This window comes from Aethalodelphis obliquidens, unplaced genomic scaffold (assembly GCF_003676395.1).
Source record: "Aethalodelphis obliquidens isolate GAN/ISIS:26980383/991018 unplaced genomic scaffold, ASM367639v1 scaffold1, whole genome shotgun sequence".
Taxonomy (NCBI): Eukaryota; Metazoa; Chordata; class Mammalia; order Artiodactyla; family Delphinidae; genus Aethalodelphis; species Aethalodelphis obliquidens.
Window position 1 is genome coordinate 2,782,669 of NW_020837945.1, and position 27,021 is coordinate 2,809,689.

At 47.6% G+C, this 27,021-nt stretch overlaps 1 protein-coding gene across 3 annotated transcripts; it reads left to right on the top strand.

The window, feature by feature from the left end:
- The first annotated feature begins 696 nt into the window (after positions 1 to 696).
- Positions 697 to 13,594, top strand: U2AF1 (U2 small nuclear RNA auxiliary factor 1). 3 transcript variants are annotated; one of them, XM_027085642.1, is made up of 9 exons: positions 697 to 843; positions 4,290 to 4,377; positions 6,815 to 6,881; positions 7,698 to 7,764; positions 11,113 to 11,162; positions 11,315 to 11,413; positions 11,976 to 12,109; positions 12,191 to 12,283; positions 13,313 to 13,594. In XM_027085642.1, the coding sequence occupies exons 5-9, from the start codon at positions 11,133 to 11,135 to the stop codon at positions 13,449 to 13,451; spliced, it is 495 nt and encodes a 164-aa protein (XP_026941443.1). In that variant the 5' UTR covers positions 697 to 843; positions 4,290 to 4,377; positions 6,815 to 6,881; positions 7,698 to 7,764; positions 11,113 to 11,132; the 3' UTR covers positions 13,452 to 13,594. The 3 variants fall into 3 exon arrangements, with proteins under 3 accessions (XP_026941443.1, XP_026941348.1, XP_026941267.1); XM_027085547.1 differs by lacking the exon at positions 7,698 to 7,764; XM_027085466.1 differs by lacking the exon at positions 6,815 to 6,881.
- The last annotated feature ends 13,427 nt before the right edge of the window (positions 13,595 to 27,021 follow it).

The following is a 27,021-nucleotide window of genomic DNA, read 5'->3' on the forward strand; positions in this document are numbered from 1 at the left end:
GAAGGACCTGGCGTCCCCGTAGGTCTGTAACCTCTGCTCGGCTCCCGACTGGCCCCCTTCCCGCGGCGGCCCCTGCGCTCCAGCTTTTCCGCGGTCTTTAGGGTTTACGTGCGGCCGGCCTTCTGGGCATCGGAGGCTCTCCGAACCTGCCGGGCTTTCCCGGGACCGGGCCCAGGCGGCGCACCTCCCGGACCGGGGGCGGCTGGGCACCCAGATTTTGCTCCCCGCCTACGAGTGGTGCTCGAGGAGGGATCTTCCCGGAGGAAGGGTTCGAAAGACGGTGGGGGTCCCAAAGGGAAAGTGCGGGCAGAGGGCGCCTGTCCCGCTGAGAACCCGCGGAACCCGTCCGCGCGGGACAGGCGCGCCCCGGGCCCAGCCCCAGGTACAACGTGGAGAAGCTGTCCGCCGCCTCCTCCTCCTTGACCGCCGTTTGCGCGCTCGGCTTCTCTGGGCACCGGGGGACGCCGGCGGGGATCTTAGGGCCTCAGCAGTGGCGCGACGAGCGCGGGAGAGTGGCCGGAGAGCGCAGGGAGCGCCGCCGGAGAGCGCAGGGATCGCCAGGAGGGGGCGCCGGGAGGGGACTCAGGCGGGCGGCGCGCGGGCTCCTGGGCCGCGAGGGCGGTGCCTCACGCGCGCCAAGCCCCGCCCACGCGCAGGCAGCGTCTCTTCCGATTGGGCAGCGCCTCCAGGCCGTCGGGGTGGGCCGAGAGTCGTCGCGTCCGGGTGACGTCTCCCGCGGGCGTCGGGAGGGGTCGTCGGCGTCCGCAGCAGTGTCGGCGGCCGCGGCGGCGGGTGGGAAATGGCGGAGTATTTGGCCTCCATCTTCGGCACCGAGAAAGACAAGTAAGTGAGAGCCGGCCGCCGGGGTCCCGGGCCAGGGGGGCGGGCGGTGTGCGGCGAGGCTCGGCGGCGGGGCCCGGGAGGCGGCGGGAGGCCCGGCGGGCCGGCGGGGGGAGGGGCGGGCGGCTCTTCCGGCCTCGGGAGTCGCGCGCCGCCGCCTCGTGCGCCCGGGCGGGCGGGCGATGGGCCGGGCGGGTGGCGGGCTTCCGCTCAGGCGGCGCGGCCTCTCCCGCCGGGGGCTCCTCGGCGGCCCACCTACAGGCGACCCTGGCCCCCGCGACCCCGGCACGCGGAAGCCGCCTCGAGTTGTGCTGAAGTTGTCAGCATTGACGATTCTCCCAACTTTCATCTTTTAATGTCGAGTCGGGCAAGCGGTAGTACAAGCTTCGCCCGCGTTAAATCGTTAGATAACTTAGGGTCCTAACTGTTAGGGTTTTATCCGCTTCACGAGCCTCTTGTGTGAGTTAAGCGGTGATCGGGCTGATCATAAGGACATTTGATGTGAAAAAGTATTTTGGAGATTACGGGTTTAACTAACCGTAAAAGACATAATCTGATTTTAAAATACTTTAAGATGTAATTCCAATATAATAGTAAGATGGGTGTTTTTTCTTTTATTAGGTTGTATATCTTTCGTAACCAATTGTTAGATTAAAAGTAAAACATATAATTTTGATTTTGCCACGTATTAATTTCCAGTTTATTCACTGAAATTTAGACTAAAGGGAATGTTTCCAGACATTTTGGAGGATAATTCTTATTTGAAAACCCAAAGATTAAGCTTAATCTATTCTTTGAATAAATGGTTAACATCTTGGGATTCTTTAGGGCTGTACAGGGCTTACGTGAATATGTTTTTTAATGATAAACTCCTAAGGGTGCTATAGATAATGTTTCAATACCACTTGATCAAACACTTTAAATTGTTTCTGTTTTCCAGGATGCAGTCTGTCTTGTAAAATGTCTTCTTTTACACATTCTAGAATTTCCTGTGTTGTTTGGAAGAGGGGGTTATATTTTTTCCTAGCAAAACTCACAAGACAAAAGCATCAGTCATACTCACTCCAGAAACATTAATTGAGTGTCAACTCAAGGCCAGTCTCTGGGGACTCAAAGATGGGTAAAACTTGGATCTTGTTCTCAAGGAACTCAAGGAGTGAGGGGGTACTTATTGTGTAAAGGATAACTAAAGTAAAACACATTAAAATGTATTAAGTGCTATGGAAGAGGTGTGTGCCCCGAAGGCCGTGGCTCCAGAGGCGGCAGCTTGGGGAACATGATCTTGAATGGATTGGCCAGCTCTGCTGGAAAAAGAGGCTTCTCGGAGTTTGCTGAAGAGCGTGCAGTGTTAATTTCACTCTTGAGCTTATGTTAGTGTGCGCCATGACTTATGTCCCATGCAGTGTTTTTCCATTGTTCTGGTAAAAAGCTGCATAAGGTGGTGTCTTCGCTCTTTGCTCTATGAAACTCTTACTTCAGAGGTTCATTTCAATGTTTTTTATATTCCTTCTATAAATAACCACATTTCAGTCTGTTGGTGCTGTATTGTAAAAATCATGGCTGTAATTCAGGAAACGAGTATTTAATCTAGGTTTCTCATTTCAGGGAGACTTGCGGGGTTTTAGTTTCCAGGAAACATCTCGACTCCTAAAAAATGAAGATGATGATTCCCGCTAACCTTTTAATTTTCTTTTTTTTTTTTTCAATTTAAGCTGGAAGTAAAATGTAGGTCTGTACCAATTAAAAATATCTAGCTAATTACACATGTGAGGTTATGGACAGTTTCTAAATCTAAGCATAGCTTAGCCTTTCTGATATCTTCTCTGTGATAGTAAATCACGTGTTTTACATCATTTTATTTCAATAGTTTAATGAGCACACTAGAAAAGTTTTGACTGATAGACTAAATTCAGTAATTAACTGGGCACCGTGAAAAGAGAGTCATCTCTGGAAGTACAGGACCAAGGGTTGTTTTAGTTATATGGAATAGTTGGGTATTAATTGTTGAGATGGGTTTTGTCTATTCTGGGATCTTCTTAAAATAAGCTTTATTTTCAAGTGACTTCCTGAAGATGTAATGTTATATACTCAAGTGAAATAATCTGAAGCAAGACCTGTAAGTTTGCAAATACACGTGGTCATCATTTTCCTCTCCTGGTACATTTAGACGTTTCCACTTACATTGCCATCTGATAGTAAATCAATGGCTAGTTGACCTTAATGGTCCATCAGATTTCACTGAGACCCTTTGACCTTAACTCTGGGTGGCCCTTGCTGAATACTTGAATCTACAGGGTAACTTTCCCCCCTCTGCGAGTCTAAGTTTGAATGGGGCCCCCAGTAAGAGTGCATAATTCATCATGGATGGGTTATGCCAAGCCACCTTGCATTGCTCTCACGCTGGCTGGAGTGCTGGTTTTGATTTTATCCGGATGGCCCAAGTATTGGAGCTTTTTAAGGGAGGGCTTTGCGATATGGGGACAGAAGGTGGCCTCGTGTAGTTCCTGCAGACGGGGGGGAGTTCCCCAATAGCTTGTTTTCAGTGTATTGAAACCAGGAGGACCTCTTTTTGGAAATTTCTTTTGGAAACCAGACCTCTTTTTGGAAATTTCCTATTGGTCTGGTGTCTTGGGTGAGGGAACCTGGACTTTGTGATTATTTAGATAATAACGACTACGTGTAATGAGCACACAGATGGTGCATCTGATTCTGGTGCTCGGAACAGTGCCATGTTGGCATTTTCCTCAGTTTACAGATGGCTCCTGAGACCTGGACAGGGGCTGGCTACTGGCCCAAGTCCAGGCAGCTAGTAGCCGACTCAGGATCTTGACCCCTCGCTACACCGTGTTGATGTCCTCAAGAGAGAATTTCATCGTGGAAGACTAAAGAACAGATAGGTTTTAAGTTAAATACAGTTTTAGATTAACTTAACATACAGTTTAAGAGGAAACGATAGAGAAGTACAGTTGACCTTTGAACCACGTGGAGGTTGGGGTGCTGACCCTCTGCACAGTCAATAATCCAGTCTGAGTTTAACTTCTAGTCAGCCCATGTCTGCTGTTCCGAATCCTACGATTCATCCAACCATGGGTCGTGCAGTACCATAGGATTTAATGACTAAAAAACCTGAATATAAGTGGACCTGCATAGTTCGAGCCCGTGTTGTTCAAGGGTCAACTGTAGTTGAAAGTGGAGGGGATTCCAATGCAGAGGAACCAGGTTAGAATTAGAGTGTTCTTCATTGAAAGAGTACCATGTTTTTAGAGGGGCAAATTGAAGCTGAGTAGTTCTAAAATATGGGAAGGTACCTATTACCAGTAAAAACAATGTGCCTGTGTTTTTGTGAAGTAAAAGAAACGTAGTTTGATAGCATTTATCATGTTGATGACATGTTTTCATCTATTTGTTATCTTCCCAGCAAAATAATCAGTTCTTATTTTCCCTTACAGAGTCAACTGTTCATTTTATTTCAAAATTGGAGCATGTCGTCATGGAGACAGATGCTCTCGGTTGCACAATAAACCGACCTTTAGCCAGGTTTGTTTGTTTTTCCTTTTTTTTTTCCGTTTTCATGTAAATGATCAAAACTTAATGTACTTTACAGAGGCAGTTAATTTCCATGTGTTAATAAGCAGGGGGGTTTTTTCTATAGTTTTATTTTCCATTTGTGTTCATAAATTTGTTTGTTTAAATGAGAATGAGGCAGGTGAACCACCCCTAGCGGAAGGTCTGAGAGCACCATTCCCTGTTTTTTTCATTAGAAAAACTTATGGGTTGTGACTGGTTTTCACTGCCTGACCACTCTCCCTGCCTCTAACAGGCGTGGGCCGGGAGGGGCAGCCGGGCCTGCGCTGCCCTCGCCTCTGCTCCAGGCGCTGGTAGCTGCAGAGCTGGCTTTCTGCTTGTTGCTCTCCAGGCAGTAGAGGTGGATGGAGCCCCCTTAGAGGAGACGCTGGTGTGACTGTCAGCAGAGCCGTCACACTGTGCACGCAGGGGCTCTCCAATACCCCTGGGTGTGTCCCCTCTGAGACCCCAGCCAAGGACACAGCAAGTTGTATCATGTCATTAGAAACATGAACAATGAAAGTTGACATTAGAAGACAGGCATTTACTTTCAGTTATTCGTGGCCAGTCTGTTCAGTTAATTGAGAGATGCCTGTTACCTTGGGCTTGGCTATGTTGTGAGTTCAGATCGGTCAAAAATGGTGATTTTTGATAGTTTATTTTTGGCTAATTGAAGAAAAGGCAAGGGTTTACACCCTGCAACAGATCCAGTGAATTAAAGGGAGAAAGCACCTCTGGGAGGAACAGAAAACTTCTGTCCGTGTTTACCTGAATGTTTGGATTTGAAAAGAATCTATACTTCAGTCTTTGCAGACTGAGGGCTCTTGAGCTCCTTCAAGCCGCCCGTGAAGGCTCAGAACCACTGTGTGTAAGTGTTTAGGAAAGTCAGTCAGTTGTTGTAAGAAAGAGACAGTATTTTCTAATTTAATAGCTTTGAACATGTCTCTTTTGAAATTCAGAATATTGGAGAATTCGCTTTACGTTTTCTGTTTGTTGAAATTTTATTTTAAGTGCTTCCGTTTATGAACGAAATCTCCCTCACTAGGCCAGTGGCCGTGATTCCGTTAGAGTTTGGTGGGGTCAGGTGTATGTGTTCACTTGAACATCTTGTTTTGATTCGTTTGGTTGGCTTTAGGTAATCCTGACCACCTGTGATTTTAATGGAACTGAATTACTCCCTTTAAGTGAAGTTTCTTTTATTATTAAACAGCCACTGCCAGATGACCTGAGTGAGAGCTAAAATGAATTTCCTGTTGGATCACTGGGCTCATATGGCTTTCCATCAGAGCTGCCACACACTGGTGATTCCAGTTAAAAACCAAGTGCGGTTGGCTTTGGGAACGTCGGAGTCCTGAAGTGGTTGACTTGGGGCGGTATCAGTGGCTTGCAGAGAGGCCAGGCCCTGGGGGTGGGTCTGTGTGGTGACAGCTGTGCTGTGTGGCTGGCGGGCATGCTCCCAGGTGGGTTTCCCAGAGCAGACCTGCGGCTGAGGGACCCGCACGACCATTGCCCTTGACCCCGCAGCTGGAAGCGGAGGCGGCCGGTTCTGTGAAACCACTTACAAAACTGCTCTGGATACACGTTGAGACTGAATATTTATTTTCTTAAATCATGTGGTTTATTGGTTCAGCTTGTAAATCTAGCATAATTCAGTGTGGGTTTCTTTTTAAGCTTCTTACAGTGATGTGGACATTAAGATTCATGTAATGCTAGCCTACTAACTTAAACATGGTTTGTTTTTTCAGACAACTTGAGTTTGAGAAGAACGGTACAATGTAAGGTTTCACGTCTGCCTCATCCAGCTTAAAGCACAAGGGCTAAAAGGATTTTTTCCCTTAAAAGAAGGATTGGAAAAGAGCAAATGTTTTAAGCTATTGTATTATGTAAACAGAGATCCCACCAAGAAAATGTAAATACGCTAGGTGTCCATGAGAGTTAGGAAGCCCATTGGGTGCGCCTGTTTCCTACGAGATCAAGAGAGCTTGATGGACTGCATATACTTGGCTTATGCATTTGGTTTAAAAAAATTTTTTTCATATGGGGAATATGATTATAATGTGACTTTTTCGACATCATAGTGTCTGCTAGCTTGAAGTATGAGGAAATGTTAGCGTTCTATTATTTACCGTGTCTTAAAACACTTCAGTGACATGGGACTACTCAAAGTAACAATTACAATTTCTTCTTGGTTGCTGGCTGACTTGACCTAAGTCACTTGACCTAAGTCACCGCTCAAACTCTGTTTTCATAATATGATGGTTTGGGTGTACTCTTCAGAAGACAAGTGTCTGACTTGCAGGAAACAAACAGCAGGCGTTGAGCCATTTGCAAACAAGTTGTCTCTTTGCAATTGTCTAATATATGCACAGCAGCCAGTAGAATTCCCCTTTTTATTTTTTTTTCCCCGCAGACCATCTTGATTCAAAACATCTATCGTAATCCCCAAAACAGTGCACAGACGGCTGACGGCTCACACTGTAAGTCCCACAGTTGGAGAAATTTTTTTAAAACAATGGTGTTAAAGAGCCCACTCTTAATTGAGACAAATAATGTTGGCTTCTGAGCTGCTGACATAGAGCTGTTGCAAACAGGACACGGTGCCGGAGGTCCTTGGCGCACACAGCAAGAACTTGATACTTGGCTGCGTTCAGCAGGCTGGCCGGGAGGTCACTGGCCGGACCTCTTCCCACCGTGGACGTTTGTTAACGAGAGGGGTCCGGCCCTGTGACACCCAGACGTCACCAGCCAGTCATTGGTCTTCACAGTGACTGAACCCCTGGCAATTATTAAGTTCTTTCTGTGAAATCAAAAACCTTAGGAATATTTAGGATTTAATAAGGTAAGTTGCCCAATAAGTGTGGGTTTTATTTCACCATTATACTTTTTCCTCTAGGAAGTAGAGATTTCATGATACGTAATTATTGTATTTCTCTAATCAGTTTATACAGGCACCCTTTCTCATTTGTTCATTAAAAGTTGCCTGTAACAGGAATATTTTGGTAGTAGCCTGCCGAGTTGTTTGCATTCTTAACTGGATTGGAGCTTCGAAAGGGAGAATTTTTACAGTCTGTGACAGAAATACAATACGAACATGTCATGGGATCTCTGTTGCATCGCAGTGTCAGGGCGCTCCACGACAGCCACCAACTAAGAGAGAACACCTGTGCTTCGAAAGAAAATAACTTGCTCTTTTTTCAGCGCTGGGTCTTGACTGAAGCGATCGCCACAGGAGACCGGTTGAGTGTTTACATTTAATTTTCCATGATGTAAAGTTGTTGCGTTTTGTATTTCAGACCATTGCCCTCTTGAACATTTACCGTAACCCTCAAAACTCTTCCCAGTCTGCTGACGGTTTGCGCTGTAAGTTCATACAAGTTCCTTCCCTGGTTCCCTGGGCTTGCGTGTCAGAGCTCAGCGTCAACTCCATCTGGTCTGCCGCTGTAGTGTCAAGGACCGCCTTTCACTAGAGGTGTCGAGAGCTTGTGTCCCACTGACCCCATGGAAAGCTCTGTTTGAGATTGGAACTCGTGCCCACTTATTTAGGAAGGAAAAAGTGACTGGAGAGGGTGCCCTTGACAAGAGCATGGCGCTGCTGCTCTCCCTTCCGGCCCCTTGGCCGTCATCCGGGGGGGTGTGTGTGCACGCTCTTCCTGCTGACAGGGAAAGTTTCTCTGACTTAAAAAAAATTGTTCTGAAATTGTTTTTCAGATTTTATTTCTTACTAGACTTTTTTCCCCTTAAACTCCATTTTGGAGATCGTGCTTTTAACTGTGAGAGCACTGTTCTGAGAATGTTTCCCAAGTAGGGTCCTCCAAGTTGCTCTGACCCCAAGTGCAACACCAGTCCTGTGTGGACTCCCGTCTTCATCAGATACTTTATGTAGGTATTTCCGACTTCAGGAGTTAGTTTATTACATTTGGGAAATAAAGGATCCTTGGTAGGGAATAGCTCTAGACTGGGCATTCAGTAGACGTTACTGGTTCCTTCAGGTAATGGGAGATGCTGAATTTGAGTTATGGATGTGGTATTTACTGAGGGGTATCTTTTGGGGAACAGGAGAAATACTACTATCTCTGGAAAGTTAAGTTTTACAGCTGTTGAAATTCACCGTGGAGTGAATTTAGTCATCTGAGGATAAGCTGAAACGCACATCCTGGACTCGTGTTAAAATCAGGGGGTCCAGACCAAAGGGTAGATGCTTCTCATTCACCAGTTTGTTTTGAAGCTGTAAAAACTAGATCACAGAATAATACCACGAGGTACCTTTGGATAGCCACAAACCTGGATCAAACACACCCTTGGCCCGGAGCCCCTCAGTTTATAGGGTGACCTACAGTGGGAGAAATGGTCCCAGCAGCCACCACCTCCTCAAGCTGGCCCCAGACTGGGAGGCCTTCCAGTTCCGTGTGTGTGCGTGCACGGTGCCTGTGTCTGCAGGGGAGGGACTGGTACATTTTTCCTGCCGAGACACTAAATGTTTTTCGACGCTAATGCTGACCTGATAGAGAATTAATTTCTTTCCCTGAATCTGATGGTAGCAGGATTTACTTGGTAGCCCTTGATTTAAAATACCTGGTTTTCTGTTATTTAAAGAAATAAGATCAATGGGTGGAAGAAACTGTTTCTCTATGGACTGATTAAATAATTTTGTAACAGCCCTACCCTGGGGTAGAAATGAATGAGAAGTAGATGACTGAGTTATGACAGTTAATCACTCTTTGCCCTGCTTGTTTTTTCGGGGATGCGTATGCTTTATTGACAGAAGAATGTTGGATTAGTTCTCTGTGTCTGTATTTGCGATTCACAGGACTCTTGTTTTGCATATGCTACAAAATAAAAGTTTAGCTGTACTAAAGACTACAATTCTGGGGTCCAGATTGTACAAATTAAACACAATTCTGATTCTACAATTTAGCTAGGTTCATCAGTTTCCTAAAATTACTGGCTCTTTTTAACGTACCCTTTTATCTGTAGAAAAATAAGCTATCTCTGCTCTGATTAAGCTCAAAAATGAACCCCAGTTTAAGAGCGTTTCTGTAAGAAAACTGGGTACTTATTTAAAATATATTGAGTCGTGTAAATACTTTCTTAATTGAACAGTTTTTTAATCACTCATCTCTGCCTTTTAGGTCATTTTGATTGACTCAGAAATTTTAACCAGAGTATAGGAGATGAGATATGCCCACCATCAAGCATTTTAAAATATGAACTTTACATAAATTTTAAAATACGATATTCTGTTATATGGTAACAGAATAGGAATTCTAAGAATATAGCCAGTATTTTAACAGCCACCAAAATTTGATTCTCAGTATTGCTAAAACTTTTTGAGTGTGTAAATATTTTCTGTCTTCTCATTTTTTCTAATGTGGAGAAGGAAATTGTAAACATTAAAATCTGCCCTTGGAATGGGTTTCACTTGACTAGCTTTTCTGTTGTTTAGAACTTGATTTCTGGTCAGGGAAGAAGGTACGTTCACGATAGCTTTTAAATCGACACGAGCTGTCGAGTAGCCATTGTTGCCTAATGCATTCAGTAAGTTCTGTGTTCTGATGCAAGCTGGATTCCTAGAAATTCAAAAATAACTAAAATGCAGGGACACCCCCCCGCCCAACTCCAGTGGCAAGAAAGTGAACTTAAATCATTGTCAGGATCAAAAACTGAAGTTAGTTCTTATCCTTGAGGTAAAAAGTTTTCCAGCGAGCTCGGGACTCGCAGGCAGCGCAGTGTGGATAGAGCCCATGGCCACAGCCCAGCGCCCTTGGCGGGTGCCCAGAGGGGGCCGCCAGTCCAGGAGGTGGCTTGTGGAAGGTGACAATTAAAGACAGGCTGTCCCAGCCTCGAAGCCACTCCCCGGTCTGGCTGTTTGGAACATCAGTTTACTGACACACCAGCTTTGTGCTTTCTCAGATTTAGGTTCAGAGAACGTTAGAGAGTGATGGTAAGATTTGGTAGGAGGATGATGAGGATAGAATGTAAATTTGCAAAATCTATCCACAGAACTGACTTGATTTCACTTAGTGCATGTGAATTATGAAGAATAAACTTGATGAAAATAGTTTGAAATAGAAAATAATGCTTTCTTCAACGAAGCATTGTAACTTTCCCTTTATGTGAAAGAGGGCGTTCAAAATACTGTAATTGAATTTGGTAATTATCCTACTGAGTCTTTATTTTCGGTCATTTGGGTTTTAATCGCATCAGAAAGAACTTTAATGACATTTTGTGTGGCTGCTAATTGGTAAAAGAAACTAGTCAGGAACATAAGCTTTTAATCATTTACCCTGATTTCAGCTTTCATTTTAACCTAATAAAGGAAAGGAAAAAAATCAGTGTGATTACTTGGCCTGTATCTTAAATCTAAAAAGGAAGAAAATTTTCACTTAAAAGTTTCTTAATTTGAGAGTCAACCTTTTCCTCACACTTTCTGAAAATGTTGGCCCTTTGATGCTGATTAAAACTTGTTGTGATTTTAACATTTTAATAGCCAGAATTGAGATTGTCATAAGGGGCATTTAAAAATCTCACCACACTTTAAAATTTTAACAAGTGGCTGTGTAATGCAGTGTCTTCAGTCTCCAGTAGAACGCAGCTCTCGTTTTCTCTCTAGATAATCTGATGTGTGTTATGTAGCAGTTTGAGTTTAAGCACAGAGCTGTCTCAGTCACGGTTCCCTGCTCTAACCAGCAAGATTTCTGTTGTTCACAGGTGCTGTGAGCGATGTCGAGATGCAGGAACACTATGATGAATTTTTTGAGGTGAGCTGTTGACTGAAACCCACTGACCTGTTGTTCACCCTCTGTATATGGAATTAGGACTTTTCTCCATTAATAAAAATGCCTAAACGTGAGTTATGTTCAGTTACTCTTTTATTTCTGTTGTGATCCTCAAACCACTGTCCTCCCTTCAGGAGGTTTTCACAGAAATGGAGGAGAAGTACGGGGAGGTGGAGGAGATGAACGTCTGCGACAACCTCGGAGACCACCTTGTTGGGAACGTGTATGTCAAGGTAGGAGTGAGACGGCAGGTGAGGCTGAGGAAGGGTTAGTGCCCTTAGCCGCTAGCCTCGAAGTTCCACGTGCTCGGCCCTGTCCATGAATTCGATGCGCTGACCGGCCCTCGTTGGCTGCGGCTTGGGTCCGGTGGCCGGCCTGCGGGTGCCGGGAAGGCGCAGGGAGGGCCCCGGTCGGCGGGTGTCTTCAGCTGTTGGTTAGCGGCTGTTGGACTGGGGAGAAGAAGCTGGTTTATATGTTTGGTTTCTTCTCCCCCCCACCCCTTTTTTTAAATAAAAAGCTTTCATTGCCTGCCTAAATCATGACGTGTTCTTTTAACCAGTTGAATTTGAAAACCATGGCAACATATATGGCATGAGCTTGGACCGTAGCAAAATTAACTCATTGTAAATAAAGGGTGGGCTGGTTCTTAAATTGCTGTCCGACATTATCCCACCCGAATTACTTTATCCCATCTGAATTACTTTACCTGTGAGCGGGTGACGCATAGTTGAGTCAGTAGTTGAAGACGTTTGTCATTGAGGTGTGGGTGGCAACGTTTTTGCCTTGTCTTTTCAGTTTCGCCGTGAAGAAGATGCGGAAAAGGCCGTGATTGACCTGAACAACCGCTGGTTTAATGGCCAGCCGATCCACGCCGAGCTCTCCCCTGTGACCGACTTCAGAGAAGCCTGCTGCCGCCAGTACGAGATGGGGTAGGTGTGTGCAGGCCCCAGGGGCGCCCTGGGCGGGGTGGGGGGGGCACGCACCACATGACCCCGTCTGTTCTCCCGCAGGGAGTGCACACGGGGAGGCTTCTGCAACTTCATGCACCTGAAGCCCATCTCTCGGGAGCTGCGGCGGGAGTTGTACGGGCGCCGCCGTAAGAAGTGAGTACTCGAGTGAACCGTGACTGTTTCTTAACCAAAATACTGTTTTCAAGTAAAGCTTGGCCTTCGTGTCATTTCTCTTTAAAAGGCACTGCTTAGAATGTAGTGCATATTTTAAAATATAACATGTACTCTTTGAAGGACATTTTCCACGCACACACGGCTTCCTCGTCAGGTCAAGATCAAACCTTAATAACTGAGGGAACCGTTAAGCTGGTGACCACTAAAATTAGGTTTGTTTACACGGTGTTCTCAGATATCTGGACTTCCTTTATGTGCTGCCTATTTCCATTGGGGTTTCTTGGTTTTTATTGGCTTGGGCAGGTTTCTTTGGCTGGGGGCGGGGGCACCACCCTATGGACCACCGACAGTTGGGCACCGTTACGTGTCTGGTCCTGTTGCTTAAGTGCAGGTGGTCGTGTCACCAAGCAGAGAAAAGGCCAAGGTGTCAGTGTGACGAGTCTCTTCTCCTACTCAGATCACTGAGTTCTGACCCCAGAGGGATTCTCATCCCTCTCCTGTCAGACAAACATTTGGAAATGCAGACCTTACTGGTGATTGTTTCATTGTCAACAAAAAGAAGCGTAGGAGAAAAAGAACCCTGGCCTCCCCTCACCCACAGCAGGCCCGACGGACACCGTCGCTGAGCTGCGTACGTGTCAGGGCGGCGGCTTGGCTGGGACGGGACCTGAAACTGGGGTCAGATGTGGAGTGAGGGGTGTGTATGTCCCGTTCACTCTGGATTAGGGTTTCCCCCAGCTGTTTGAGTTGGCGCCACAGGAGGATATGATAGAGAAGATGGCGTAGCTCTTCAGTCTTCAGGTGCCCCTTTTTATCCCTGACACTTACCGTCTGAGACGAGGGCACATCTTACAGCTCCAGCTTGTGGCTTCATCGGCAGCACTTTTCTCCTTTGTTGGCCTCATTGGCGCGATGAGCTGCAGTGTTCAGACGTGTCAGTCCCCCCGTCCTGTATGTTGCGTGCTGCGGTGTGGGTGCCACGGTGTCCTTTTCTGTCCTTGCTTGCAGGCATAGGTCGCGGTCCCGCTCTCGGGAGCGTCGCTCTCGGTCTAGAGACCGTGGCCGCGGCGGCGGCGGTGGTGGCGGCGGGGGACGGGAACGCGACAGGAGGCGGTCGAGAGACCGAGAGAGGTCTGGGCGATTCTGAGCCGTGCTGTTCTTGCCGCGTGTCTGCTGGGAAGCGTCGTCCGTCGTTGGTTGACCGAGCCAGTTCATAATGGGAGTTTTTTTAAAAAAAACAACAAAAAAAACAAAGATGGGTTTCTGAATAAAATTTGTAGTGATACAGAATTCCTGTGTGACTGATTTCTTGTGCCAAGTCTTTGTTTCCAGTCTCTTCCTTTACAGACCTGTGCATACATCATCAGCCCTTGAGGTGAAGGTATTACATCAGGCACTTCGCGTATAAATAACACACCTACCGGTTAAGGGAAAACTCATGTGCGAAAAAGGCCTGTTTCCTGCGATCGGCACGTTAACAGGTAATCCAGTGTTTCTCTCCCGAAGCTGTCAGCAGACTGGAGTGGAAGCCCTGCAGACTGCGCTGGCGTCTGCAGGAAACTTGATCTCGACCAAGCGCAGTCCGTGGAGCCTGCAGTGTTGGGTTCTTATCCGTGAGCTTCTAGTTCTGCCCCAAGGGCTGCCTTGTGTCCTGAGGCACGGGTGGCATATAACACGGGGATGCGCTCAGGCACTCGCGTTTCTGTTTCACCGACTGATGGCTGCGTCGTAAACCACTAAGGGACAGGAGCACAAGCCCTGTGATCACATCTGCCTCGGCAGAACCCTCCTGTCTGGTGTCACCTTCCCAAACCATCTTCGTCGTGGCAACGCAGGGCAGTGTGACTCAGGGCAGCCGTGGAGTCGTGTCCCGGATCCTGCCGTGGCTGCGCCTCGGCTGAGAGCACAGAGATCCTCTTAAGAGAATGTCTTACCCAAAGGCAAACCGAAACACGCTTCCAGGTGACCAGCACACGGCACTGCGTGGCATCCCCGTGTTTCCTCAAGACAGCCCCAAGCACAGTTGCCCGCAGGCGTCCGACCCTCTTACCCATTCCTGAGAGGTGTGCCTGCTGAGTGCAGGGAGACACATTACTTCCCTGACCAGTTTGTTTCATGGAAGTCAGCTTTTATCTGATAAATTATAAAAAGTGATTTAGTGATTACGTTAGTTTTGTTCAGGTTTGCAGTGTTGAAATTCTGGGTTTTTTTTGTTTTTTTGCAGTAGTAGGCAGATGATTTTGGATAAAGTGGCACTTTGAGTCGGTGGTCTAGGAAGTTATCTTTAAATCAGTTTTCATACTCGCAAAAGAGTCTGTACCAGTACTTCAGATTTTCTATCTAAGTTTCGTCAGAGTTGTAGAAATTACTGAGTCATTTCCACTGCATCTGAAGGAGGCAACGTGACAATTTTTAATTTGTATTTCTTAACTTTGATTAGAGTCACCTTTTCCTGTGAAAGTCTCTAGTTTCAAAAGTAAATGAAGATCCCTGGTGGTCCAGTGGTTAAGAATCCACCTTCCAACGCAGGGGACTCAGGTTCGAGCCCTGCTCGGGGAACTAAGATCTCACATGCCACGGGGCAACTAAGCCCGCGTGCCACAACTACTGAGCTCGCGTGCCTCAACGAGAGAGCCCGTGTGCCACAACTACAGAACCCACACGCTGCAGTGAAAGATCCCGCGTGCGGCAACTAAGACCCATTGCAGCCAAAAATAGGTAGACTTTTTTTTTTTAAGTGTCTTGAAAACTTTGTCACCAAAGTCAGAAAGAGGAGCTTACAAAGTAAAGGGAAAGGAACCCTGCTGCCCCGCCCTCCACACCCTAATGCAGGTCTGGAGTGAAAGGCCGTTGAGGGCAGTTTGGGCCTGAAGCTGCCCCGTGTTGCCACTGGTTTGGGCATGCTTGGACCTACCCACGTCAGCAAGGAGCAGCTCAGTAGATAAGCCCAAGTAAAGGTGGTAGCAGCCAGGTCCAAGGGGATTTTTATTTTATAAAAATGGTGGGGAGCTTCCCTGGCGGTGCAGCGGTTCAGACTCCGCCTTCCAGTGCAGGGGACATGGGTTCGAGCCGTGGTCCGGGAAGATCCCACATGCTGCAGCGCAGCTAAGCCCTTGCACCACAACTACTGAGCCTGCGCTCTAGAGCCCACGAGCCACAACTACTGAGCCCGCGTGCCTAGAGCCTGTGCTCCGCAACAAGAGAAGCCACCACAACGAGAAGCCCGCGCACCACAACAAAGAGTAGCCCCCACTCGCCACAACTAGAGAAAGCCTGCGCGCAGCAACAAAGACCCAATGCAGCCAAAAATAAGTAAATAAATAAATAAATTTTTTTTTTTTAAAAAAGCCACTTGAAATAATTGATTTGTAATGAGGATGGGCCCAAATATTACTGGAAAAGTTTCTTGTCCTGAATATTACACGATGTATATTAAGACTGAAACCAAATAGAGAACAGCTGCTGAAACAAACTTAAATACGGTATCAACACATTTAATTCAACAGTTGTGTTGAATTACTTCAATTAACTTTTACAGCCTTTGTTTTTTTGCTTGCTGTTTTGACACACGTATAGCAAGCTTACCCTATGCATGTGTATATATATAATAGTTGAAAATCATTTTAAATACTTCAAACATTGGTGTTTGAGGTCACCACCACTATCGATTGGAGAAAATTCACTTCCTTTGAACAAGCTAATATTGGAGAAAGGGTTGCTGGTGTGGTCACTGCAGTATCACTTTTTCCCTTCTCGGTTCAGGAGTCCTTATTTACCAAAAGGGGATGAAGCAGCAAATGATTTTTCTTTTTTAAAAGTCTATTCAGGGGCTTCCCTGGTGGCGCAGTGGTTGGGAGTCCGTCTGCCGATGCAGGGGACGTGGGTTCGTGCCCCGGTCCAGGAAGATCCCACGTGCCGCGGAGCGGCTGGGCCCGTGAGCCATGGCCGCTGGGCCTGCGCGTCCAGAGCCTGTGCTCCGCAGCAGGGAAGGCCACAACAGTGAGAGGCCCACGTACCGCAAAAAAAAAAAAAAAAAAGTCTATTCAAAACACTGGTATTATAAATGTGCTTCTAGAGCCTTTGTAATGGAAAGTCAGGCTGGGGTCTTGGCAGTCAGAGTGTCACACGGAACTCAGCGTGGCTGGCCCTAGTGAGGTTGGCTTTGTTTAGTCCAGTGGTTCCCAGTCTTGGGGGTTCTCAGACCATTTAGAATTTTCCAAAGAAACAACATAGGATTGTGGTCAATATAAGATTCTCAACTTCTGGTTTGCTAAGTGGGACTTTTTTAATTGCTCTCATCAAATTTCACCCATCATTTGCTGAAAGAGCATTTCAGTTTTTTAAACATATTCAAAAGTAGAGAAATTGTGGTGAAGCCCCAGATAGTTAAAGCTTGTGTACGTAAGATGTTTGCATCCCTGAAACGTAAGGACTTTTCCATGCTGCCACCTCAGGAAAGCACAGCCCGGAATAAGCTTGGCTCCATCAGCCATGGTGCCTTGCCTTTCCTTTTGTATCTCCTAGGGTTGGGGTGTAGCAGCACGTCCATCAGGGTGCTGTGACGTGTTTGTGTGTGTTTGCACACACGCTTGTGCACCAGCCAAAAGTGAGCAAGGTGGAATAAATGGCTTGTTGGCACTTAGCATTTTCGGCTGGCATTTCAGGGCAAGAATAGGCAAAGCTCTACACTTGAGAAAAGGATGCTCAACTGGAAGAGGCGCTTCAGAAGACCAGGTGCTCCGAGAACTCTTGGGTCCAGCCGAGCAACTTGGGAAGAGGGCTGGGGTCTGTCTAGGGGCGCGGGGATTAGGTTCTCAGAGGGCTTTGGAAGTGGCAACAGGAACTAGCCCTGGAGGCTGAATTCCTGTCCCTGTCAATCCAGACACAGGCAGCATGGAACAAAGCAGGAAGAGAAGGCACCTTGTTGGGTCAGGCTTTTTATTCCAGTTGATCTGCATAACCTTTTGAGAGATAGGAGGGGACAGCTCTAGAAATCAGGTAAATTGAGCACGTTGTCCCAGTGCAAGTAACAGCAGATACGGTGAGCTAGTTCCATCAACAAAAATAAAGGATGTATTGGCTGTGTTGACCCAAAACACATAGACTGCCAGTTATTTCTCCAGCAAAGATGGGCTTTTTCAGGATAAGCAGAGAATCCAACTGGGGTCTGTAGCCGTGAGGAGCCGTGTGCAAGTCCCCGCAGCGCTCCAGCTCTAGTTCTCTGCCTGCCCCACCCCGTAGGGGTTTGCATCGCCTCAGCTTCTCCAGGGTTCACGTTCCAGAGCAAGGACACCTTCCCCCAGGACACCCAGCACCTGGCGTCTCATTGACCCAAATTGTTACTGCGTATAGCTTCCAAATTCTTCATATGAAATGAGTACGGTACTGATAAAATCTCCAAGAAATGGGACACACACACACAAAACTACAGGGGAGTCTCAGTTCTGAATATGGATGCAAAAGTCCTAAATATGGGCAAACAGAATCTAGCAGCATATTAAATATGCCACAGTTAAGTGGGATTTATTCTAGGAGTTAAGGATGAATGAAAACAAATATTTAATTTGTTCTATTTAAGTTTTCTTGGGAGAGTCCCAATCACATCTGTGTTGTATCTCTTAGCCGGCTCCATGATTGTCATATTTTTAATGAGCTGCGTGATGCCTACCGCGCAATACTTAGAGAACTGTTACGAGGTGAACCCCCAGTAGGTCCTGCCCAGTCAAGAAGTAGCTGCACCGGCCAACGCCCAGACCAGCCTCCCAGCCACAAAGCACCTCCCTCCTCGAGAAAACGACCATCTCAACACATGTGGCCATCGACCATCTCAACACGTGTGGCCATCGACCATCTCAACACGTGTGGCCATCGACCATCTCAACACGTGTGGCCATCGACCATCTCAACACGTGTGGCCATCGTCTTGTTTCGCTTTGGTTTTATTATCTTAAACACTGTACATAGATGGACCTAGAGATTATCATACAAAGTGAAGTAAGACAGAGAAAGACAAATATCACAGGATATCCCTTATATGTGGGATCTAAGAAACCAATACAAATGAACTTATTTACAAAACAGACTCACAGACATAGAAGACAAACTGTGGTTACCAAAGAGGAAAAGGGTGGGGGGTGGATACATTGGGAGTTTGAGATTAACAGATACAAAATATATAAAATAGATGATCAGTCAGACTTCCTGGTGGCGCAGTGGGGAAGAATCCTCCTGCCAATGCAGGGGACACGGGTTCGAGCCCTGGTCCAGGAAGATCCCACATGCCACAGAGCAGCGAAGTCTGTGCGCCACAACTGCTGAGCCTGCGCCCTAGAGCCCGCGAGCCACAACTGCTGAGCCCTCGTGCCACAACTACTGAAGCCTGCGTACCTAGAGCCCATGCTCCGAAACGAGATAAGCCACTGCAATGAGAAGCCCACACACCACAATGAAGAGTAGCCCCCGCTCGCTGCAACTAGAGAAAGCCTGCATGCATCAATGAAGACCCAACGCAGCCAAAAATAAAATTAATTAATTTTTTAAAATCAAAAAAATAAAATAGATAACCAACAAAGACTTACTGTATAGCACAGGGAACTGTATTCGATATAATAACCTATGATGGAAAAGAATCTGAAAAAGAATAAACATTGCAAATCAACTATACTTCAATAAAAACAAAACTAAAAATCTAGGGGGTGGAAGGGTTTGGGAGATTGGGATGGACACATATACAATATTGATTCTATGTATAAAATAGATAACTAATGAGAACCTACTGTATAGCACAGGGAACTCTACCCAATGCTCTGTGGTGACCTAAATGAGAAGGAAATCCAAAAAAGAGGGGATATATATATGCGTATAGCTGATTCCATTTACTGTACATTAGAAACTAACACAATATTGTAAAGCAACTGTACTCCAATAATAATTAAAAAATCTACATAGGCTTCACCAAACATTACGGTTTTGCCTGTTTTTGAATTTTATATAAATGGAATCATTGCGTATCGCCTTGCCTTGCTTTGACTCAGCTTGTCTGCAACGTTCAGTATGTTTTTGGACGCCGCTGACTTGAAATTGCAGCTCGAGGCATATGAATCGAGTAGTTAATACCTGTTACTGGCACAGCTGGCCAGCTGGAGGAACAGAAGGAGGAAGAGGAGGGGGGGCCGGTGGGGACGCGTCCCCTGAGGAAGGAGTGAGCTTGGACGTGCATGGATCAGGAAAGACCGGCATTAGGCTGTGCTGTGGAAGCACGGGGCCCTCATCCCCCGTCACCCCACATGTCGGCCGAGGGCCAGCTGCTCTGACTCCCAGCACCGTCATCTTCCCTGGGGCGGCTGGTGGGGCAGCCCCACCTGGATGGAGCGTGGCCAGCCCGCGGGTGCAGAAAGGGAGGAAAACCCCTTGCCGGTTCTTCAACTCTGATCAGAGAGACACGTGAACTTCCTTCCACACTTCGTGGGTCAAAGCAAGTCACAAGGCCACTCAGCACTGCAGTGGGAGGGGCGCCAGAGGGAGGGGTCCTGGGATGCTGGGTGGACAGCAGCGTCCTCCAAAGTGCATTCAAGGCACAGCACACGGGAAAGAGCGTCAGGGCGACATTGTACAGGGCCTCGTGAGTTTGGGAAGGACCTGGAGCTCGTTCTGAGTGGTGGGAAGGATTTGAGCACGAGGATGATACATTCTGATTCGTGTTTCTGAAGTAGTGTCTCACCGCAGGGTGCTGGAAGGGGACCAGAGTGGAAGCTACTGCTGTGGTCCAGGCAGGCGGGGAGGGCAGCTTGGACTGTGGCAGGTGTTGGGGGCCGTTGAGTCTGGGACAGACGGTCTCTGTCCCCTTTGCCTTCTAGCTCTTCCAGTGGCTGCAGTGGCAGGTTGGCAGGTCCCTGGCTTCATCTGGCACGTCCACAATGGACAGATGAGGTTGGTGCCTTTTCGTGCCATTGGCCATTTGCGTGTCCCTGTGAATGACCTGCTCAAGTCTCTGCCCATTTTAAAATCAAGTCGTTTGTCTTTTTCCTGTGTATTTCTAGGAGTTCTTTACACAGTCTGAGTCCTTTGTTGAAGGTTGCAAATATCTATCCCGGTCTAGGGCTTCCTTTTCCCTCTCAGTGGTGGGATGAACGCATGTCTTCCCATGTAACTAGTCCAGTTCAGCAATATGTCTTCTGTGGACGGTGCTTTCTGGGTCCTGTTTAACACACCTTTGCTGCCGAGTTCCTGCTGATACTCTGCCTCGCCATAAGCCTATCGTCTTAGCGTGCACACTTAGGGTACACGCAGGATTGCTCTCTGATCGTTTTGTGTGTATGGGCGCTTGTTATTTTACAGGGTTAGCCCATCGTTCCAGCAACTTTTATTGTGGAAAGAGCCACAGCCTTCCCTGCAGAGCTGAGGGGGCCTCTGTTGAATCAGGTGACCACACGTGTAGATGGGTCCGTTTCCAGCTTCTCCAGTCCCGGGTACCTCCTTGTGCCTCACGTATAGTCAGAATGAAGGAGAGCCCATAGGACCTGCTGGTGGTCAGATGTGGTCAGAGAGAAGGTTCCAGGTCGCCTCCACGGGCTTTAACCTCAGCAGATTTTTTTTTTCTTTATCAATTTCATTACTGATAAAGCTGATTGGAGAACATGAATGTAGGTTTTAAGGCCCGTAGAACTCATACTGCCACCTCCATCCATGGTTTGACCTTGGGACAGCCCACCTGAGGGACAGCCTGTGTCCGCAGGACAGGCACAGTCTCCAGGATACTGCCAATGCCAACCTGGGGAGGGGACAGGAGAGTTGGTCCCCAGGGTTCGCACCTTTTAAACGGATCAGTGTCTTGCAGTCGGGAGAGAACGGACAAGTCAAGGGCCTCCGCCGAGCAGACCACCACTCTCCTCTCCTGGGAAGGAGGGGGCATGGGAGGGGCGGGGAGGAGGCAGCACTGTGATGGGTGCTGGTTCCTTGTGGAAACACAGTACTGAGCTAAAGGGGCGTCACTTCCCACCCCAGGATTCCTCAGAGCTCTCTCCCAGCTCCCTGGGAGGAGGCAGGTGGGGTCCAGAGTGGGCTGGGGAGGACTCACCCCTCAAGGCTGCCCTCCGTCACGCACAGGCCATGTCCCCAGTACCCCTACCCCTCCTGTTCCACGGATGGGCGGTTGGCTTCATCCCAAGAAAGTTTGGAACAGGTGAGAACCGTGCAGTAATCAACTCAAGGGCCGCCCTGAGGTCAAGGCTGAAACTTCACTCCCGAAGCATCTGTCTCCCCTGAGCCTCGGTCCCACTGTCCAGAGAGGCTTCCCAGCACCTGTGCGGGAGACCGAATGAGAACAAAGCCAGCAATCTGAAACTTCGGGAATTGAGAAAGTGTAACCCTCCTCCCACATCAAATCCCTAAGAGGGTAGTCCAAAGCCGCAATCACCTTCCCCCATAAAGTTCAAAGACATTGAAGCTCAAGGTCTCTTCCTCCTATGGCATCTTATGTAATGGAAGCTTCTCAACCAAACAGTCCTGAGGCCACCAGGTGGCTGCCTTCCCTTGCACCTGTTCCAGGAAGCAGGACAGGCCTGAAAACACAGCCCTGCAAGTCCACGTGGCCCGTCAGGAGAGCTCCCTGCCCCTGACGTAAGAGCTGCACCCGTCCCTGGCGGCGGGTTCCTGGTGGCTGGATGACTCACGTGGATGCACCGTATGGGTCTCGGGGGGACCTACCATGCCCCCCCCCGCTTGGGACTTACTGTTAGAGTAAGCTCAGGAGCTCTCACCTCCGAAACGGGGCCCCCATCTCAGGACAGACTGTGGCCTTTTGCTCAGAAGATGCCAGGTTCATCCAGGTGAACTTGGCTCACTCCCAGCTGGAGCTTCCTTGGCGTGCGTGTTCAAACCTTACACAGCAGAGCCTTAAACTCAGACAATCCCCACCTGCATGTGGTGAAGAAACATTCAGGCACCTGCTTCAAATCCCAGGTCTTTTTATTTCTTTTTTAACAAGTTGAATCAAATGAAATTGCCATTTTTTTTGTAGGTTAAAAATGGTCAGACATCAGCAGTTTCATGTGGGCCAACCTGACATGTCCCAGGGTTGGGTTGATTGCCATTGCAAGACGGGCAAGAAAAGCAGAGATGCAGGCGTCCGACTGCCTGGGTCGAATCCTGGTTCTGCTCCCCTTTAGCTGCAGACCTTGGGCAAGTCACCCAACCTCTCCTCCTAGAGTAGTTATGAAGATTCCATTAGTTAAAGTTAGGTAAAGTTCCTCGAACAGTGAGTGGCACGTACATAGTAAGTGCCCAAGCAGGGCTAGTTGTTGTTATTAGTGGTAACACTATTCGTAGCTGAAGGTAGGACATGGTGGTATGGAGAAGGACAAGCAGAGGAATAACCAGGAACCCTAATAGGCTTGTTGTACAAGGTGAGAACTTGACAGGTGGTATAAGAAGTTACTGAGTACAGGCCTATATGGAAAAGAATCTAAAAAAGAGTGGACATATGATTCACTTTGCTGTACATCTGAAACACAACAATGTAAATCAACTATACTCCAATAAAATTTTTTTTAAAATAAATATAAATAAATAAAATTTTTCAAAAAGCAGTTACTAAGTACAAAACAGACTCTGAAATTGACAAAACATTGTTGGGAAAACTAGAGTAGAGCTAAATAAATAGACCTCCCATGTTCATTCATGGGCTAGAAAGTTTATTCCCCAAGTCAAAAAGAATCAAAAAAAAAAAAAAAAAAAGAATCAAATACTTAGGAACAAATTTAATCAATGAAGTGCCAGATTTGTACACTGAAAATGACAAAAAAATTGCAAAGAAATGAAAGAAAAACTAAATAAGTGGAAAGTTATCCTTTGTTCACAGATTGGAAGGTTTAATGTTGTTAAGATGGCAGTACTCCCCCAAAACAATCTCCAGATTCAGTTCAGTCCCTCTCACAATCCTAACAGCCTCTTTGTGCAAATGGAAAAGCTGGTCCTAAAATTTTATGGAACTGCAAGGAAATCCAAATAGCCAAGGCAATCTTGAAAAAGAAGAATGAAGTTGGAAGACTTGCGCTTCCTGATTTCAAAAGTTAGTACAAAGTTACAGTAATGAAAATGGTGTGGCACTGGCATGAGGATTGATGTATAGATCAACAACATATTTAGAATTGAGGGTCCATAAGTAAACCCTAACATCTATGGTCAATTGCTTTTGACAAGTGTCAAGACCAGTCAATGGGGAAAGAATTATCTCTTTAACAAAGAGATAATCCCTGCGCCACCAGGGAAGCCCAAGCATTTATTTTTTTTTTAATTTTTTTATTTTTTTGCGGTACGCGGGCCTCTCAGTGCTGTGGCCTCTCCCGTTGCGGAGCACAGGCTCTGGACACGCAGGCTCCGGACGCGCAGGCTCAGCGGCCATGGCTCACGGGCCCAGCCGCTCCGCATCATGTGGGATCCTCCCGGACCGGGGCACAAACCCGTGTCCCCTGCATCGGCAGGCGGACTCTCAACCACTGCGCCACCAGGGAAGCCCCAAGCATTTATTTTTATTGTTAAAATAGATATGGCCTAAAGTTCATAAGTCAAGAAAAAGAAGTGCTGGATATTGTCCACATGACGGCGATGAGCACCATTTTAAAAATGGCCAGGGCTTCCCTGGTGGCGCAGTGGTTAAGAATCCGCCTACCAATGCAGGGGACTTGGGTTTGTGCCCTGGTCCAGGAAGATCCCACACGCCACGGAGCAACTAAGCCTGTGCGCCTGTGCTCTAGAGCCTGCGAGCTACAACAGCTGAGCCCGTGTGCCACAACTGCTGAAGCCCACGCACCTAGAGCCCGTGCTCCGCAAGAGAAGCCACCGCAATGAGAAGCCTGCGCGCTGCAACGAAGAGTAGGCCCCGCTCGCCACAACTGGAGAAAGCCCACACGCAGCAACGAAGACCCAACGCAGCCAAAAATAAATAAATAAATAAAATGAAATGAAAATGGCCAAATAAATTGTCTCTGAGACCTGGAACTGGGGGTGGAAAGAGACTCCAGTTTTATTGGAGTATAGTTGATTTACATTGTTGTGTAATGCTTCTACCATTAGCTCTTCTCCTGCGTTTGCTCTGTCACCCTGTGGATGAGAACCATTTCCTCCTGCTGCCCTGTAACTGGAGGGGCCAGCCAGCCATCTGCCACCCAGACTCACCTCCGCAGGAGAGTTCACACGTCCCTCATCTGCCTCAATGTCCTGCCTCTTCCTGAGCTGCAAGCCCTTTTGCTGGCCCCTAGGGCCCTTGGGTGCAGGGACAGCAAACTCCTCCACAACAGACATTTATTTTTTCACAGTTCTGGAAGTCCAAGATCAGGTGGTTGCAGGATTGGTTTCTCTCTCCTTGGTTTGCAGATGACCGCTTTCTCCCCGTGTCCTCATGTGGTCTCCCCTCTGTGAGTGCACCCCTGGTGTCTCTTCCTCGTCTTATAAGGACACCAGTCAGATTGGGTTCCAGCCTGCTATGGACTGAATATTTGTGCCCCCGTCCCCCAACCAGAAAAACCCCAATGTGACAGTATTTGGAGGTGGGGCCTTTGGGAGGTGATGAGGTCATGAAGGTGGAGCCCTCGTGATGGGGTTAGTGCCCTTATAAGAAGAGACACAAGTGAGCTTGTCTCCTGCTCCTTCCCCCAACGTCTACAAGCCAGGAAGAGAGGCCTCACGAGGCTGATCTTGCGCTTCTAGTCTCCAGAACTATGAGAAATAAATGTTTGTTGTTTAAGCCGAGCCCCTACTCTTGTTAAAGAAAATTATTCTGACACTTGTAAAAAGGGTAAAGAAGACGTTGTTTGAGACTGTTGCAATAGGAGAGAGAGATGGGGCTCAACTCCCAGTACAAGGAGGAAGCTGGGGATTTGCTGCCAAGGAGCAGAGTGAGGGCTCAGTGGATGGAAAACTACTAGGAGACATCAAGGCAAGGAGATTCCTTTTTTTTTTTTTTTCTTAATTTATTTTTGGCTGCGTTGGGTCTTCGTTGCTGCACACGGGCTTTCTCTAGTTGTAGCTAGCGGGGGCTACTCTTCGTTGCAGTGTGCGGGCTTCTTATTGCAGTGGCTTCTCTTGTTGCGGAGCACGGGCTCTAGGCACACGGCTTCAGTAGTTGCAGCACGCAGGCTCAGTAGTTGTGGCACACGGGCTTAGTTGCTTCACGGCATGTGGGATCTTCCAGGACCAGGGATCGAACCTGTGTCCCCTGCACTGGCAGGCGGATTCTTAACCACTGCGCCACCAGGGAAGCCCTAAGGCGGGGAGATTCTTGATAGACAGACCTTGTAGAGTTCTTGCTAAAGGCAGGCCAGGGACTTCTACATCAAAAGAGGGGGGACCTTGATCGAATGTCAAGGGTGATCAGATATGGGGTGGGGCAGTCTCTCTAAACTGACTTAGCAGGATTCCTGCTAAAAGTGGCCTAGGCAGGCCCAAGACAAGGTGTTGGGGGGATGCTAGTGGAGAAGAGGGCTCAGAGGAGCCTGACCAAGGTTTGGTCAAGGAGTCTTAGTTACCCTAAAGGCCTCTTTTTCACTTAATCACCTCTTCAAAGACTTTATGCACAAATATAGTTACATTCTTAGGTGTGTGTTGGGGGGCGGCACTTGACATATGAACTTGGGGAGGTCACAGTTCAGCCCATAACAAGGACACATTGTGCAAGCAGATAGGGTAGGGGGTCCCTGGAGAAAGAGAACCAGGCATGGCCTTCTCAACACAAGAGAAGCCATTTTTGGCCTAAGCCACTTTGTTTTTTTCTGTTTGTTTGTTTTTGCTTTTGTTTTAAAATTGTATTTTATTTATTTATTTTTTGGCTGCATTGGGTCTTCATTGCTGCGCATGGGCTTTCTCTAGTTGTGCGAGCGGGGGCTACTCTTCATTGCGGTGCGCAGGCTTCTCATTGTGGTGGCTTCTCTTGTTGCTGAGTGCAGGCTCTAGGTGCTCAGGCTTCAGTAGTTGCGGCACACGGGCTCGGTAGTTGCAGCGCGCAGGCTGTAGGGCACACGGACTTCAGTAGTTGTGGCGTACAGGCTCAGTAGTTGTGGTTCGCAGGCTCTAGAGTGCAGGCTCAGTAGTTGTGACGCACAGGCTTAGTTGCTCCATGGCACGTGGAACCTTCCCGGACCAGGGATCGAACCCGTGTCTCCTGCATTAGCAGGCAGATTCTCAACCACTGTGCCACCCAAGAAGTCCCCTAAGCCACTTTGTGATCTAAGCTTGGCCACAGTGCTTGCCCTTAAACTGGTCTCAGTAATTAATGATCTTTGGGGAAGTGAGGGAATGCAGGAACACAGGAAAATCAGTAAAGAAACAATAGTTCAGACGCTGACTTAGCACCACTGCTGTGGTCTCCATCCAGAGTGCATCCCCTGGGTGGAATCAGACCAAACCAAGGACATTCTACAAAATCCCTGGCTTGTACACTTCAAAAATGTCAGTGTCCTGGGGATTCCCTGGCCGTCCAGTAGTTAGGACTCCACGCTTTCACTGTTCAATCCCTGGTCAGGGAACTAAGATCCCACAAGCCACACAGCACAGCCAAAATAAAAAAGGGAGGGAGGAAGGAAGGAAGAAAAAATGTCACTGTCTTAATACAAAGAATAGCTAAAGAGACTGAGCCACTGAATGTGGCATGTGGTCAGGGACTGGCTATGCAGGACACTGTGGGAATGATTGGCCAACTGAGGAAGGTCTGTTGGGTAGATCAT

What these genes read in the sequence shown, in the direction of transcription:
- U2AF1 (XM_027085547.1), top strand. Translation starts at nt 800, where the DNA reads ATGGCGGAGTATTTGGCCTCCATCTTCGGCACCGAGAAAGACAA. An exon ending in ACTATGATGAATTTTTTGAG is followed by an intron (nt 11,163 to 11,314) that starts GTGAGCTGTTGA and finishes TCCTCCCTTCAG; the next exon opens with GAGGTTTTCACAGAAATGGA. An exon ending in TTGGGAACGTGTATGTCAAG is followed by an intron (nt 11,414 to 11,975) that starts GTAGGAGTGAGA and finishes TTGTCTTTTCAG; the next exon opens with TTTCGCCGTGAAGAAGATGC.